This window comes from Larimichthys crocea, chromosome VIII (genome assembly GCF_000972845.2).
Source record: "Larimichthys crocea isolate SSNF chromosome VIII, L_crocea_2.0, whole genome shotgun sequence".
In the NCBI taxonomy this organism is placed as follows: domain Eukaryota; kingdom Metazoa; phylum Chordata; class Actinopteri; family Sciaenidae; genus Larimichthys; species Larimichthys crocea.
In genome coordinates, this window is record NC_040018.1 from 19,842,304 (window position 1) to 19,859,103 (window position 16,800).

Below are 16,800 nucleotides of genomic sequence, written 5' to 3' on the forward strand. Positions count from 1 at the left end.
GGAGAAAGAAATGAGCCGCGTGATTTTTGGGTGATGCCATTGTTTGCTGTCAGAGCTGATTAACACCTTTTACTCTTTGATTCTTGGTTTGTTGTTTGCAATACAATCCACACCATCCCCCCTCTGACTGAACCGTAGCCAAATGTATCAGATCTTTTGCCTATATAGTTTTTGGATATGGATCTGTTATTCTAGTTTGTGTTTCATCTGTTCTTTTAAACATGTTCTTGGATCAGACTTAAAGAAACGACTTCTCTCTCTTCTCTCCACAGATCCAAAATGACTTGTGCTAAATGGCCACTGGTTGGAGCTTAGTGCTGATCCATCGAAGAGCACTATGAGTAGATGACAACAAGCAGTCTTTAATCCAGACAGGATTCCTCTTCGTGCTAAGAGTCTGCTAACCGCGTGTAAGGACCACTGGGAGTACAAGAATCAAGTCAAGGACACGTTCACTCCCCCTCAGCCTGCAGGAAGATGGGAGTGAGAAAATAAAGCTCTGCGGAGTCGAGAGGAGTTTAATGAATTCCAAGGAATCTTAAAAACAAACTGTGCATTTGTGTGTGAGTCTGTGTGAGAGGATCGAGCAACCATGTGGACATTACCTACGACTGTCCACAGTCTCCTGGCTGCTGCATTGCTATTAGGTAGCTGCCTTCAGTCACTGATGGCCACTGAGGATGATGTCACACCGCGCATCAGTTTCCCTTACAGTAAGTTGATTACCCGACGCACTTTTGTTCATTTCTGAGTATTTTAAGCATTCTTAGAAACATTTCAGCATTTTACAGCTTCACAAAGAATAACCGATTGTTCGTTAAACCACAAACAGTGATTGCCCAGTCATATGTTGAAGCAGCGTACTGTATAAAACATAGACGTAGTCTCTGCAAAGTCACACATAGGTTTCTGAAGAGCTCAGAGAGTGGTGGCTCAGGCGGTCTCCTCCTGCTCTCGGCTAATGCATGACATTATTTTGTGCAGTTATATGTTACATTAAAGAAAAAGCCCCATTGATGAACAGTTATCCACTGTGTACTGTTTGCCCAAAGTACGGAAGCAAATCCTGAATCCTACCGTGTTAGAGCATAAGTTAGCAGCTCTGTCCTGCTCTAAAGAATTCAGGGAAACTTCACTCCCAACAACATCAGCCAAACTCATTATCCCAGACAGTTCCCAGAACATTGGTTAGTCCTTATCCAAAAAGGCTTTTTCTCGTTAAAGGTAAACCACATTTTTTATGGCTGTCACTAACTGGTGTAGCCTGCCTTTAGTCTACCCATGTCTAAACTCAATGATCCACTGTTTGAAAGTTTACTAAGAATTTCAAGCTGTAAGTCCACGTCACTCCACAGTTATCACTGTAATAAGTGTGCAGTGAAGCAGCCTTTACTGTACTGCTGTACTGTATATTATAGGCACAGACATGACAGAGACCACAGGTGCCTGCAGGCACTGATGCACGTGTGCTAACATGAAGACGCTTGCACTACAAACATCACCTCTCACAACACGTACAATTATAAGTTTGTTCCCTGAGGGTCTTTAAGATTAGATGTCACTTTGCCCAAAAATCACTGTGTGTGTGTGTGTGTGTGTGTGTGTGTGTGTGTGTGTGTGTGTGTGTGTGTGCACACTCGTTTGTGTGTCTCTTGTTTTTCTCACCCAGAGTCCTGACAGAACAATGGGTGCATAGCATTGACATGTGACTCCTCAGACTGTTACTCATGTCCAACAATTTGAGGCCTAATAACTATTGTGCAGCACACACTGTGCATAGTCTGGCTCCATATCTTGCACTTCCCCCATGTTTGCTACTAATTCACCTTTTTGGCATTGTCCAGCGTAAATGCAACAAATTATCTCACAAATATAAACTTAATGTCTCTCCTGGTGAATTTACTGATTCAATAGGACTTCTTTTTTGCACCCGACTTCATCATTGTTTGTAATTACTTCACTCCACACTGCAGCACTCCTCATTATAATAACTGTGGATTGAGCTTTTATAATGTGAAAACATGTTGCTGCTATTCACTATTTGTTCAGCTAACAGCTTTTTGGCAGTTGATTGATGCATTATGGGGAGCTTATGACAAATAGGAGAGAAAGAGAAATAAGGTTGCTGTTTGGATGTGGCTCACAGGGTAAATTGACTGCTTTACAGAGGCGTGTCGCTAAACATTTGTTTGTTGTAGCTGTGGAAAAAAGACAGTTCCACATCGCTAACAAATTGATTATTTAAAATTTAAAAAAATGTAAAAGCTGCTTGCTTTATTTATTTTTATCCTGTCCTTGCCGATACAGCAGGAACAGTACAGTGGATGAAGGGGTGCGTCGGCTCCTGTAAACACTACCTGTCTGAGTCTGAAGTTCCTCCCTCTGAAAACAACAATCTGATGCTTATTTTCTTCACTCCTCAGCCAACTCAGCGAGGCGTAATGCTGTTATTCACATGCACCATCTCAAACTGGCATCGCTTATACCCGAGAACAACCTTTCACATACTTGAGCCATTTAACTTGTTTCTCAAAGAAGTAAATGGATTAAATTGGCCTAAGGCTGGTTCCCAGCAACTAAGTGTTTTGCAAACCACTGATGTTTCTTTTTTCTTCCTCCCTCTTTGCTTTACTCCACTCAGCATTCATAATTAAATTTTTTATGTTTTGACACCAGCAGTTAGTGATTGATATTCCTTCAACTGGAGAGCATAAATAGTGGTGTGAGACAACATGCTTTTCAGCTGATAATATAGTGTAGAAAACCTTATTTAAATGTCACTGACACTGATTGTAACCTATTCACTAAGAGTAGAGCTTTGCATAAACAAGGTCTGCAGCATCACTAACGTTGCTAAATGTTTCGTATATAAACTAGCCTCAATTCAACCCACGCCATTAATGCACAACATGTAAAGCAGGTCACCCCTTCAAACCTCCATTCTGGTTTGTGTAGTCTGTAAGAAAAGGGGGACCCGGGCTGTTTTCTCGAGAGAGGACCTATGGCCTTTTTCATGGAAAAGCGTCCTTTTTCTTTTTGTCCTTTTTCCCTCTCCTCCTGCTCCTTCCTTCTCTCCTAATGAGCGGGCTAATCTCTCATGTGTAGTGAGTGGAGGTTTTTGTGGTCGCTGCAGTGGGAGAGCCTGTCTGTTTTTCATTATGGCTCTTGTGCAGAGAGAGAGAGAGCACAAAGGATCATGGGACTTGAAGCAGTAAGCATCGGTTAAGCATGCGGCATGTATCACTGTTAGTTATCAGAAACTTCTCAGGCAGGAAGTTATTGTCTTTCTCCAGAGATGCAGAGGAGATGATTTGTTTTTCCTCTCTTGGCACATGAAGAAGAACTTCAAGTTCTGCACTTAATAAGAACAGTTTACATTAATGAGCTGGTTCGGGCGTTTGGCAGCTACTTGATGCTTTTTTCAGTCGAGCTCAATCACATGAACATACATGTTGAACTGTTTCTGAAGCTGACATAATATATAATATATTTAGACATATAGACATAATAAATAAATAAATAAATAAATAAATAAAAATTCAGTTCAACATGTTAAGAAATATGATTGTATTGATTGTTTTCTTGTTGAAAGTTAGATGAGATCGGTGCAACTCTCATATAGCAAGTTAACTGAGCTTATTAGAAACAGTTAGCCATGCTCTCAACTTTAATAACTTTAATCATTTAATTAGTCATTATTTATTCTTATCTTTTGATAACCTTGATACCTACAGCTAACTGATCGCACCCTCATAGTTTGGTGCCCCCTTTTAACCATTTGGAAACCACAACAATAGGCAGACTTTATTACCTTTGGATGGATGGCTGTTTCACTCTGGTTCACTCGTTAAGAAAGCGTCATTTCCCATAATGTCAAGTAAGCCTTTAATTATCAGCTTCATTAATCCCAATGTTAGATTTTTATTCTTGAATTTCATTAAGTTTTAATTGGTATAACTTATGTATTGAGAATGAATTTGTCCTCCAATCTGGTGTTTATGTGCAAGTTTTCTTCAGAAGTAGTCTTTCAAATTGGCTTAGTCATTTTTGCTGGTAACTTTAAATCTTGTTTTTAATTAATACACGCTCTCTCTCTTAATTGTTACAAGTAGGCATCCATAGACTATCAGTTATTGTTATATATACAGTGCAGGGTTTGTACATGCATGTACTGTACAGTAACAAAGGAAACATTCAGAACAGAAGGAAACATTTTCAGTCTTAATACTTTCACACAGGCTGCCTTTGACTAGAGAAGCAAATCAAAATACCCTTTTAAGCCGAGCTCCCGAGCACGCTGTGTATGCTCAGTGTACACAGTGTCCTTTCCCGTTTACGTTTGGTTTATGTTCGGTGAATATTGTGCACTTTCTCTCATGCGTGCTAATCCAGTGACCTTGGCAGTGCGCAGATTGCAGTGCAGAAACAGAGGAGGAGCAGCGAGGGGGGGTCAGGCCAAATACTCATGACATGCTCCGATGCCCACCTAAAACCCAGCAAGGACACGCCCACTGATCCTAAAAGAAAAGCAGTCTGTGGCTTCCAGCAGAGGTTGCACTTACAAGTGCCTGCACATAACGCCATAACAGCCACAACAATGGAGCATAATTACAGCACATCGACTCTGTCTGTTTCAGACGTTTTAATGGCTTCAGCACTTGCACGCTCGAGGGAATGTACAGAAAAGTTCAGTCTTTGCAGATTTTGATCAGGAACATTTGATTTGAAGAAAATGGCAAGCAGCGAGAAATAATGGTGTAGCTGTTAATTAAGACGGACAGGGAGGAATGTGAGGTTAAAGAGAGTCATTAGGTGTATTGTAGGTTTGTCCAAAACAAAATGTGCTTTGCCTCATCACTATTAACAGTAGAGGTTTTCATAGTTTAACAGTTATTGTGACCAAAAAACATTTATGATGGATTGAATTTTACTTTTAAGTGATGAAGCATGTGGGATTTATATGGTTGCTGACTGTAAATCACTCCGGACAACTCATAAAGTGAAGTCACACAACATAACTTTTTATTTTACGATACACAAACAAACGAATGCTTTTTGTCACACTTCATTGTCCACATTGCCTTCAAAGAGACATTCTTTATTGTTTCCATTAAATTTAGCATAAGAAAGGTATGGAATAAACACACTGCTGCTAAAAGACTGACATCAAAGCTGGCTGTGACTAAAATAAAACAAAGTCTGAGACTTCGACCCTGTATACTGTATATGTAATCTTTTGCTCCTCCCATAGTGTAACTATGTCAATGAGCGGTCCAGAAAATAATTGAATACATCCATAATCTGTCTCCTCTGTCCTTGTGGTGCACTGTGTGTGTGTGTGTGTATAGTTGTAAAACTGTATATAGTAACAAGCTTAAAATAGGCTTTGCCCCCATTAACGGTGATGCTGAAGAAAGAGTTTCTATGGATTCTGCTCGTGTAGATTATAACACGGTGGCTCTTATTGTCACACCTTGTTATCATACTGATTTGTAGTAATGCATTTCAAACTGTTTATTTTTCATAATACTCAATTATGTGGTCATATGAACAATCTTGCAATTGATCACACCAGCAGTGATACTCTGACACGCTGACCCAGGAGTACTATATACTATAGTCTACATTACATTACATTACTACATTATTATGTGTAATGAACACTCGTGGGTCAGGCCCAAACGGCCACCTTTGTGTGTCTGTAAAGTGAAGTCAATGTGGAAGGGCCAAGAAGTAGTCCCCCGAACAGCTACTTGAGGCTGGCTACGAATGTGTCAGTGACCATGAGCCCCCCATTTTAAAATGTCACAGAAGAAATAAACATGTTTGCATAATTAAGAGCATGCCCGCTTCGATTGACAGATAGGTGCCGTTACTGACGGCTTGTTTGAGCCAGACATCATTCAGCTCACTTTCAGGTCCACAGATCATCCACGTCCAGAGGCAGATTTTGAGCTTCAAAACGGCTCTTTGGAAACCTATGGGTGACGTCATGCGTGCACTGTATACTGTCAGTGGTTGGGCCACACCCATCTTCAACCTCAGCTTTCATTTTGATCTCAACTACACACCTGTATATTTGTGTGAGTCAATCTGTGACACCATTGCGTTGACAAAATCTGTCCACAGATAGATGAACATCTGCCAACGTACTGAAACTCGTCTCACATTTTACCACGTTGACGCACACACTGACTCACCAATCATCACTGTTGCAGCTACTAATAAAATATATTTTTAAATGTTTATCACTACCACACACTTATTATTTTCACAACAACGTATTACCAAAATAAGCATGTGCTCTGGAAAGATTTTACATTCGAGTTGAGGCAGAACTTAAACAGTTAAAAGCAGCTGTCTCATGTATCTTTCATTAAAAGTCAGAAGTTTCCTGATTCAGTTCCAGGATGTTAATATGCTCCACATGCCTTTTATTCTTACTTGTGGGTGTATGTGAAAAGAGAGAGCGAGGTGCGTGTCCCTGTGAGGCATGGTTGAAAAAATATATACTATAGACTGAGCTGAAAGATTCTGTTCAAGTGTCACAGTTTATAGAAATCCTATCTGTCCTTATATTTTATAAACTGACAGCTGACATTCTGCTGTGTGTGCAGGTGCACAGATTTGTGATAGGAAGCAGCGTCCTTATCAAAATGAACGACAGATGGTGTGTGTGTGTGTGTGTGTGTGTGTGTGTGTGTGTGTGTGTGTGTGTGTGTGTGTGTGTGTGTGTGTGTGTGTGTGTGTGTGTGTGTGTGTGAGCTGTTAGCGGAGTGTAAACCAATGTGCTTGACCACTTCTCATTGTACTTACTTTGTGGTGGATGAGTGGAGAGCAAGACACTCAGTTTCGACTCCAGCCTGCTCTTCTTATAGAGGGCCTCTCCAGACACACACACAGTGTAGAGGGTTATGTCGGCAATGTATGCTGTGGTAGTCGCACTTAAAGACCTTCAACACATGCCAGTCCAAAGTGAATGCACTTAGTAAGCGGCACAGAGCTCCACTGGTGCACTAAAAATCGACCAGTGTGCAAGCTCGGAAAATAGCAGAAGCGACATATCAAAGTGTACTTTGATGGGATTCGAGCTGCAGCAGAAACCATCTGCACACATGTGCAAGCCAGCTGGATTTGGATGTTTGCAGTGCCAACACAAATGACATTTTATTTATTTTTTTCCAAGTCCACTTGGCTGAGCTTTGGATATCGTGTCATTAATCAAGCCAATGTTTCTTGCCTGTGTCTTTTTTTTCAATGAGGATACGAGTACCTATCAAAATAAAGAAAGCATTTGAAGTAGTGGAAGGTGGAAAGTCAGAAGCTGCCCGATGCCTCGTTTAAATTACAACTCTTTGATTTTAGCCCTGATTAATTTAACACTCAGGGTTGAAGTTTTAAACTCATTGAGCAGCTACTTTGTCGGTAATACATCTGAACTATGATCTGAGTTTGCAGTGGCAGTAACTTATTTTGATTTGGCAGCGCTGCAAGCAATCACAATTTCCAGTGAATTCCCCGTGAGTATGCATGCATTTTGAAACCAGCCATTGACCATGAAAACCACCATATAGAGCAGTGTTACTCTGCGTTTACCACCTCAGAAAATATTAGGTTGTTACATTTAATAAGAAGTTTATTTATTATTGACTGCTGTTGAATCCTGAACAGAACCAGGTCAAAAAGCAGACATTTTGATGGTCTTTTTGATTTTTAAAATGACAGTCAGGATGCTATAGTCAAATTTACCAACTACATTGGTTTTTACGCTCAAATTCCACATGAGCGCAAAGCAAATGTGTCTAAATCTTTGTCAGATTCTTGTGACATCGTCTCTTGCCTGTAGAGAGAGACTGTAGGAGGAAGATGGAGAGAGGTTGAAGAGGCATGCCACACATGACAAGCACAGGCACGTCTGTTTTGAATTATATGTGTGAGGATGTTATACCAACTATCTGTCTCCCTCTCAGTGTTTCAATGTGTCTGTGTCTGAATAACTCATTCAGATACCACAGAGCGTCTCTCTCTCCCTCTCTCCCTCCTTCCCTCTGTCTCAGTCTGTCTCTGTCTCACCAAGCTAATATCCAGGATTTTGTCAGCTTTCAGTCGTGATAGACCGTTGTGCTCCATTGCTTCACTGCTTTCAGTGTTGGTTGGATGTGTGCCAATCCAGAATGCATCAGGATGACACCTAAGAGCCAATAATTACAGAGCAGAGCATCATGTCTGTGTCAGTCCCTTGTTCTCTGCTTTTAGAGGTATTCAGTGTTTTTAAGCAATGACCTCATCCTTGGTATGTGTGTCAGGAAAATGTTGTTTTTTCTTCAGAGGGTGAAAGGAGCATTTTCTTTAGTATTTCAGGGCTTTTCCAGTATATGCAACATTTCCAACAAACATTGACACATTTCATGGTTTTCTGTTGTTGCCCTGATTATGAGCCTGCATAGGAAACCATATGGCACCATTAACACCTCTTTTCTGCATAATCCTCACACACAGCAAACACTGGACATACACACTGTCAGGCTCTGGTTATTATCTGTGAGGTGCAGCCGTCTGTCAGTACGATGTGTACACACACACACGTACACACACACACACACACACACACACACACACACACACACACACACACACACACATACAGTACACACCCAAATGTGAACTTAATACACACCGTATACACACAAAAATTGCAGCAAAGCCACACCGTCATTGCCAGTGATGACAAACAACACATCTGTGAGCCTTCCTGCCTGTCCTTACAGATACTGTTGGTGTCACACTCTTTCTGAGACACTTATTCAGCACTGTCAGCTTATATTTACAGTCCAGCGACGTGTGATTTTCTCTGCCTCTGTTCTTTGTCTGTTTCAGATTTTGTAGAGCTTTTACTCACTGCATTAATTTGCAAATACAGCCTTGTAAAAATAATAGAATGCACTCAAGTAACCAAAGACTCTATGTGGAGTAAGGTTTGCCCCCAGCTCCACAAACCCAGTCTGCCTCTGCATCAGAGGTCCATGTCCTCTTAACTGTGCAGACAAATGGTGTTTCTTTGCTGACTTGGCTGGCAGACTATAGCAGTAGCTGCTTTTGGTTGCCAGTGGTCACAGACCAATAAATAACTATCACTTTGCCCAAATATCAGGAGGAGTGGCACTGCAATGACCTTGAAGTGACTTCTGTCAGGGAGTTCCAGTGCTAGTATCAAGTCCATTGTCAAATCGTGTTAAACAGAGAGCCTTGAAGCTGTGCACTGTTGTGTGGCTAGCAAAGGGCAGAGATAGATAGATTTTTTTTTTTTTTTTTTTTGATAAATCTGTGTCTCACATGTAAGATAAGCAGAGCTCAGTGTGAGATAAATATCAGCCCTGCTGCACTCTCCTTTCCTTTGAGTTTTCTCTGCCCAGCTGCAAGTGAACCCCTTTGTCCCCGTTGCCCCCTTGCCTTGTGACTTGGCTCACGCTGCTTTAGTAAATCTGGGCCATGTTTACAGTCAGGGCTTTTAGGAGTGTCTTGGCAGGCAAATGCCTACCAAGCAGCCAATCAATCGCCCCACCCTTAGAGTACTATTAAACCTTAGAAAAATAGGTTGATCCTGCTCCATTTTCTCTGAAATATGATGCCTGCCAAAGTGCTGGCATGTATTTTATTACTCAGTGACACTGTCTGCAAGCTGGCACCCTCTGATGATATCTTACTTACCTCAATGGTGAGTAAGCACACACTGAACCACACTCAGCTGTGATGTGAATGAAGGGATTCATGGGCATGCAAATCCTAAGTGACGTCATCGTGCTATTTTGGGGGTCTGATCTCTCAACTTAGTTATCAAAAGTGTATTTTATTCTTCAAGTAAAAACATTTGAAAAGATTTTGAGATATTAAAAAAACATTTCCCCTTCAATCATGTTATATCTACAGCCACTTTTATTTGTTTCAGAGTCTTTGTGCTTCTGTTAAAGTTATAGTAGAGCATTTTATTATATTTTAGTCATCAGCCAGTTAGCTTAGCATAAAGTCTGTAAGCAGGCGGGAGCCGCTATCCTGGCTCTGTCCCAAGAGCATAAAAACCACATGCCAACATCTTTTAAAGCTCACAAATAAATATGTTCTTTCTAGTTTAAGTGTGAAAAGAACATTTTGTGGTTGTGCAGGGGTTATGTGCTTGTCTGTTTCTCCCTTTCTTCATCCTCTTATATAGAAACTTTGTCTCCCACCAGCACTGATTTGCATGTTGCACATACTGCCATAGTCATAATGAAACATTTGCATTATCTGTAAAGCAGTTTACATTAATACAAGAATCTATAGGCAGGAAATATTTTATATATTACATACTGTGTAATATTTCAACAGTTGATGGATTGAACACACACAGAGCTGAAGACTCTAAACCCTTTTAGAGACACAGATGTAAAACCTTTCCCTCATATCTTTGTTTTAATTAAAGAAGAAGCTTTGAGATGTTCATTGTATGCACACAGAACTGGTGCGATACTTTCATTATCTTTACCTCCACCACTGATTTAATAAAGAACGTCACAATCAATGAATACACTGCCAAAATGAAATGCCACATAATTGCTTAGAGGTTTTTATGTGCTAGTAGAGAAAAGACCTCCAACTGTCCATAGTCCTCATCTTTTGAACTATACCATTGGACCACTGGCCAGTTTCTTTTGCAGCTTGTAAGCTTTTCATAACCGTGGGGAGTTTGAGTTTTAGGCTGAATTGGAGGTACTAACTAATTCAGCATGTTAGCACCGACAATAAAGCAGCCATATTGATGGTAGGTGCGATGTGATGAGCATTAGCAGAGGTTGAGGGTCCGGCTTGGTGACAGCCAGCTGATTAAACAGGCGGGTGATAAATGGACCTGGAGACTGGCTGTGAAATGGCCTGCAGATGCCCGGCATTTTGCTGCAAGCGTGTCAAAACACATAACTGAGCCGCTTGCATCGGAAAGTGTAAAAGTTTTTTTTTTTTTAAAAAGAACCAACTAATGTAGATGGAAGAGAGCGAAAGCCTTGAGTTTTAAACCAACACATCTCGACACAGTGCTGACATTACTGCTTGACCTTCTGCTCTTATCAAAAATCCATCTCAGAGTGCTTTGAAAATAACATTTTCCTCTGCTCGTCTACATGTCTCTTCATAGGTCAACATCTCGATCCCATCTTCCTGGTTACCACAACTCCCACTCAGTACCTCGACCTCATCCCCCTGCCCACCCCACCCCTCCTACTAAGTACCCCTGGTCTGCTCTCTGAGTAAAAGTTTCATGAGTGTGCTCTCGTCTGCTCGTTACTCCATTGTCTGTCTAAGAGGATGTCACTGTGATTTATGTCAGAGAGTTTTAATATGCTGAGGGAAGGCTGTTTTTGGTTCCAGTGAATGGCCAAAAACTCAGGGGAGCCGTGACAGTCAAGCTATGATACGTCCCCCTGTTGAGAGGAGAGACGGCACTCCTTTGTCTGCCGACGGTGGCGTCCACTGGGACTAAGTATAGCTCTCTTTATGAGCATTTAGAACATTTTTAACAGACTTAATTCACCTTGAAATAAAACCAGTTTTCCTTCCTCACATGGGTCACTCAGGACAGGAAAAATACAAGTTTCTTAAAGATGACAATAGGAAGTCATATTTATTTATTTATTTATTTAGATTTTTTTAATTTTAATTTTGTATCCCCCTCCCTGGATTTTAATGACAGGCCCCTCTCTTCATTGACTCCAGATGTCACAACGTTTTAAACTGAATGAGGGCTGTTGATCTGGAAAAGGCCTCAGATTTGATTTTGGACAAGATGTGGCTTATGCAGCTGGCTTTCAATCCCATAAGGGGGGGAAGCGATCATTGCCAAAGTGCTTCGAGTGTTAGATGAACCATTTGTTTGCAAGCATATTGAAAAGTTTAAGTCGTGGGTTGTAAACGTTTATTGCTGTTTACTGGCTCCATTTGCATTATGGTCCAATGCACCACCTGGAGTGATGGAGATAAACGTGCTGCTGGTGTCTTTTTCTTACTGTCTTAATTTGAATTCAGTTTGGTGGTTATACACAAGAAAAAAAGGGCTATAAACGGTTATAAACTGCAGCAAATATTAGTGTTGATGGCTCCAGATACGAGCCAGTAATCTTATTTGGATAAGCAAATGGAGTCCGTGACCCCCAGCGCTTTGGCTTAGGGAGCGCATCGAGTGTGTTTTAATATGTTTGGAATGGGAGGCAATAGATAAACATTTACAAAGATGGTCAAATGCTAAGAAGTATGTAAGCAATGGATGCACAAATATTTGATTGCACATATCCCATGTCTTTGATGACCTCCAAAAGATTGTTAGTCTTGTTGATACATATGATGTGATAACACCCAGCCATCCAGATACGCGCTGTCCCCGGCTCAGCTGTCATTTCCTTAAGAATCACAACGCGTTGAGGTTTTGAATAAATAACTTTTCATGAGTTTCTGGACCATTTGTTGCCATTTATACAGTTTATCATGGAATAACTCAAACTGAAAAGTGACTAATTGTCAGACTCTTACAAATACTGGCTCCAAAGATCAACCCAAATCTCTTGAAACACCACTTTCTCATTGCAAAGCGTTAAAAAGCTGCTGCTGATGCCGCAGTGGAGGATCTCGAGTGATGCCAAGGGAAATTCTATAAAAGGAGCAATGTGTACGTTGAATCTGTGCCTCATCACAAGAACTATTCGAGCCTGCAGGGGGAAAAAGTAACTAATTTGACTTATGGCCCACTGCTGAAGAGATCCATTTGAAGAGGGTTTGGCGAGCAGCAGAATGAAGGAGATTTAGATTGGTGTTGAGTAGAAGAGGCTTTTGCCCTGTTGCCAGTACAGAGCAGAGCAAAGAGAGAGCTGGCCAGCACAGGAAAGTGTGGACGTGGCTCACTGGCATACATGTGACATGTTCTGATGGAGCTACAGTAGCTGCTGGCTGCCACAGATAAACAGAGACAGTTCAGGTTGACCAGAAATGGTGCTCGATGAGGGTTTCTCCCTTTGTGTCATAAATTGATTTTATTGAAGCTCACAGCTACGTGTTGTGCTCGAGTTCGATGTGATCCGTCCACTTGTTCCTGTGTCCTGCGAGATTTGTGGCTCCCTCTGAAGCCTTGATGGAGATTCCCAGATTTCCTTGGAGTGCTTGTACATTTGTGTTTGGCTTACTCCTGCTGGACAAGTGGGAGTCATTTCATGTCAATTTGTCATAGTCAGCCAAATATAACCAAGTAGCTTTTTCAACATAAACACGAACGTCAGCATATGGCATCTTATTTCTACATAAACATGTATTTTTAATCATTTTTCTCTTTGTTTATTGTTGAACAAGGATGCTCATTCTCTGTTGCTATGTTTGTTTTCATGTCTCTTCATTGGACAGTCTCTCAGATGCTTTTGGTTGCACATTGCTTAATTTTAGGCATGGTGGATCATCCTGAAGTAGCAGAAACACTGTCGAAACATTGTTTCTGTAGATGTCTTGACTCCATAACTCACCTTTGCCTCACCTTCAAAATAAATTGCTCTTTTTTTTAGGTTTTCATCTTAGAAGAGCTTGGAAGTTTTAGTTTTATGCTGTTAACCAGATTTCTGGTTGGATATGAGAAACTAATCTCATACCTACATACTGTACATGTGATGTTTTTGCATCACAAAACGAATCATTTCAGCAGGTAGTTTGTATCTTAAAGTTTAAAACATTTTTGTTTCTGGTAATGAGATGAGATGTTAAACACTCCTCAACATGAATTTTAAACCCCAGCACTGTGATATGGAAATCAGTAATTGTTTTTCTCTTTGCAGAAGGCAAAAACGCTGCATTGTGTGCATTGTAATTTCGTACCTGTTCATGCGCTTGTATGCACATTTATGTCCAGCATCAGGATGTGATCTGTACCACTCTGTTCCTTTCTGCTCTGTCCTGCTACTCGATCATAATCTCCAATGCGTGTGTTTTTTATTTTTGTGTTTTCCAGATGCAAAGGAGAGGTCGGCCAAGAGGTTCTCTGTAGATGGCGTCTTCAATTACACCTCTTTACTGCTCAGCCAGGAGGATGACATGCTCTATGTCGGAGCTAGGGAGGCTCTGTTCGCCCTTAGCCTCTCGGATATCAGCAAGACCAAGCTGCAGAAGAACGTCAGTATGCCCAAATAGATTACCAGAGGCAAAAGTTTTAGGAGTTTGTGAATACAATAATTGTAGTTAAATACAAATTTTTGTTTATTTCCATACCACACACAAGTTATTTTATATATTATGATATTAGAGCAACTGTCCTGAGGAGAAGCAGCATGGTTCCCTGTTTTATTCAGACTTTTCTTTTCATCTTTAGCTGACATGGGGCACTCCTGCTGGAAAAAGAGAGGAATGCAGCTTCAAAGGCAAGAACCTGGAGGTGAGAAGCACCTTTTTACTACTCCAGCGAAAATAATAAAAATACCTCAGGAAAATAGTACCATAATGACAGCATCTAAAAGCTTTCCTTGTACAGACTGCATGCTCTTTCCTCGCACTCCTCTCTGAATCGTTTCACTGGTGTTCAGAGAAGATAAAATGAGCATTGGGTTTTGTGTTGACAAACCTTTCCACAAGTTACAAATAGATTCATCAAGTGTGCAACCTCACCAGGGAATTGCTCTTTTGTGCACCGCTTCTTTCTCACTCTCTGTCTGTCTGTTACCTTGTTGTCATGCCCACTGTTGTATTTCTAGGCGACAAACCTTAGTAATCTTTTTACTGCAGTGTACAACTGTGGTCTGTGTATTACGGAGAGCCCACCAGGCAACTGCTGTGTGACGCTGGGAGGTTTTTCACTTCACTGTTTGAGAAATGAGAACACTTTCATGTTTCTAACAGTTTATTTCAAACAGCTTCTGACGTATTTGTGTGTTGTGATCACGAGCTTCAGCATGTCAGGCAAAGACTTTGAGGACTGTCCTCACACGCAGACCTCACACTTGCTTCTCCATTTGTTCCCCATCCAGACTGATTGTTTCAATTACATCAAAATTCTCCTGCGGCTGAACAGCACTCATCTCTATGTGTGTGGTACCTACGCCTTCAGTCCCATTTGCGCCTACATAGTAAGTAATGACTTCTCAAAACTCTCAAAACTTGATTTTTATTTATTTCCAACTTCCAACAAATTTTTAGATATTTCTTTTGTGTTCCTGTGGAATCGAGCTCTTTTACCCACCATGTCAGTATTGAATCTGTTGCTAGCCGAGCGTAACCAAATGCTGCTGAGGCACTTTAGCCAGACAAGTCAACAGGGGGTACACGAGCCGTGTGGTTTCCAGCAAGAGGGAAGTGGTAGATCTGTTTATCTAGCGAAGGAGTAAATCTGGAGTGATGGTAACCGGCAGCAGGATGACATCGATTTCAGTGATGGGGGGGGCAATCGAGCTTTGCGACAGCACGACGCTTGAAGCAGGACATTAAACTCCCTCCTTTGACGTCAGAGTGAAAAGAAAAACACAGGACATCTCATGCTGAAGATGATTTGGCAGGACTTAAGGCCCTGAACTGGGATTCCTACCCCGAGTCTGGTCGGTCTGGGTGAACGCTCGTCATGTTGACAGAGTCCAGAACTCTGAGTGAGTGTGTGTGTGTCACCAAGAGCATTCCTACATACCAGACGCTCTCTGAAATGCATAATATTAACATTTATAAATGCTTTATTTTTATAGCTCTTCTCAAAACAGTCAGAGGGGTTTACAGGCAGTGTAAGGCCAAGAAGATACACTAAACAATCACATGATGGACATGAATTCAAGCAAGGCTAGAGTATAACAACAACTCATAATGATGAAGCACAGGAAGATTTTCTAGACATTGGAGGCTCTCTGTGTTAAATGGAACAAGTCATTACAATTACAGCAATTTGCCTACGCACATTTTTGCACGTCTATCTTGATACAATACTCACATTCACGTGCTGTATGTTCATTCAATGCTTTCTCTGTGGCTGTAATTGTTCCTTCTCTCTATATGGACTGCATAGAGAGTCCTCTTAAAGCAGTTTCAATGTAAGTGATGGTGGACAGTATATACTGTCCTCATTCGGTGCAGAAAATGCATTGACCTTAACTGAAGACAAATCAAATGTGCAATCTTCTTTGTAGTACTAAATCCCTGCTGTTTCAATGTCAACCTGTCGGGTTTGTTTAAGGATAGACTTAAAAAACGTGATTTTATCCATCCCTAAAAGTGATATCTAATTATGTAAAGGCTCGGTCTATGACAGTGACTTCAGTCCCATATTGGATCCAACACTTAGAGACAAACAGACCAATCATTTCAAGAAAATAATTAGCTACAATACAAAAAGTAGAAACCAAAAACGCCAAATTCTCTGCTTTTCCCTGTTTTCATTGTATTATTGTATCTTTTGGTTTTGGGCAGTCGGTCAAAGGACGTCACTGTTTGTAACACAGGCTTTCTGTTCAGACGGCCCAACCCTGAGATTACTCAACTAATGTCACGTTTTCTCTTGACAAAGCTCCTGCAGAGCCAAAAAAGACAACTATTATACAACTGTTTTCAGAGGCTAATATTCACTGACGTACTTAGTGTAGTTCTGCTTGGCATATACACTTGAGCAAACAGTATATACTGTATAATAACCAGCCACAGACACCTAGAATTATCTAAAGTGTCCTCTGCAACCAATTTACAATGTCTGACACCAATTCTGTTTCATCATTGAAGTCCTATCATGGATCTTTGTGTTAACTGCCTGAAGACAGACCTTCTGAAAAGTAGTTT

At 40.9% G+C, this 16,800-nt stretch overlaps 1 protein-coding gene across 2 annotated transcripts in view; it reads left to right on the plus strand.

The window, feature by feature from the left end:
- The window catches only part of sema4bb (sema domain, immunoglobulin domain (Ig), transmembrane domain (TM) and short cytoplasmic domain, (semaphorin) 4Bb), a 51,337-nt gene that overhangs the window by 21,536 nt on the left and 13,001 nt on the right, over positions 1–16,800 (plus strand). For both annotated transcript variants that reach the window (XM_027281348.1, XM_027281347.1), the window contains exons 2-5: positions 273–713; positions 14,009–14,169; positions 14,366–14,428; positions 15,018–15,116. In XM_027281348.1, coding sequence (XP_027137149.1) covers positions 593–713; positions 14,009–14,169; positions 14,366–14,428; positions 15,018–15,116 — 444 coding nt within the window. In that variant the 5' untranslated portion in view covers positions 273–592. The remainder of the gene's footprint in view (positions 1–272; positions 714–14,008; positions 14,170–14,365; positions 14,429–15,017; positions 15,117–16,800) is intronic.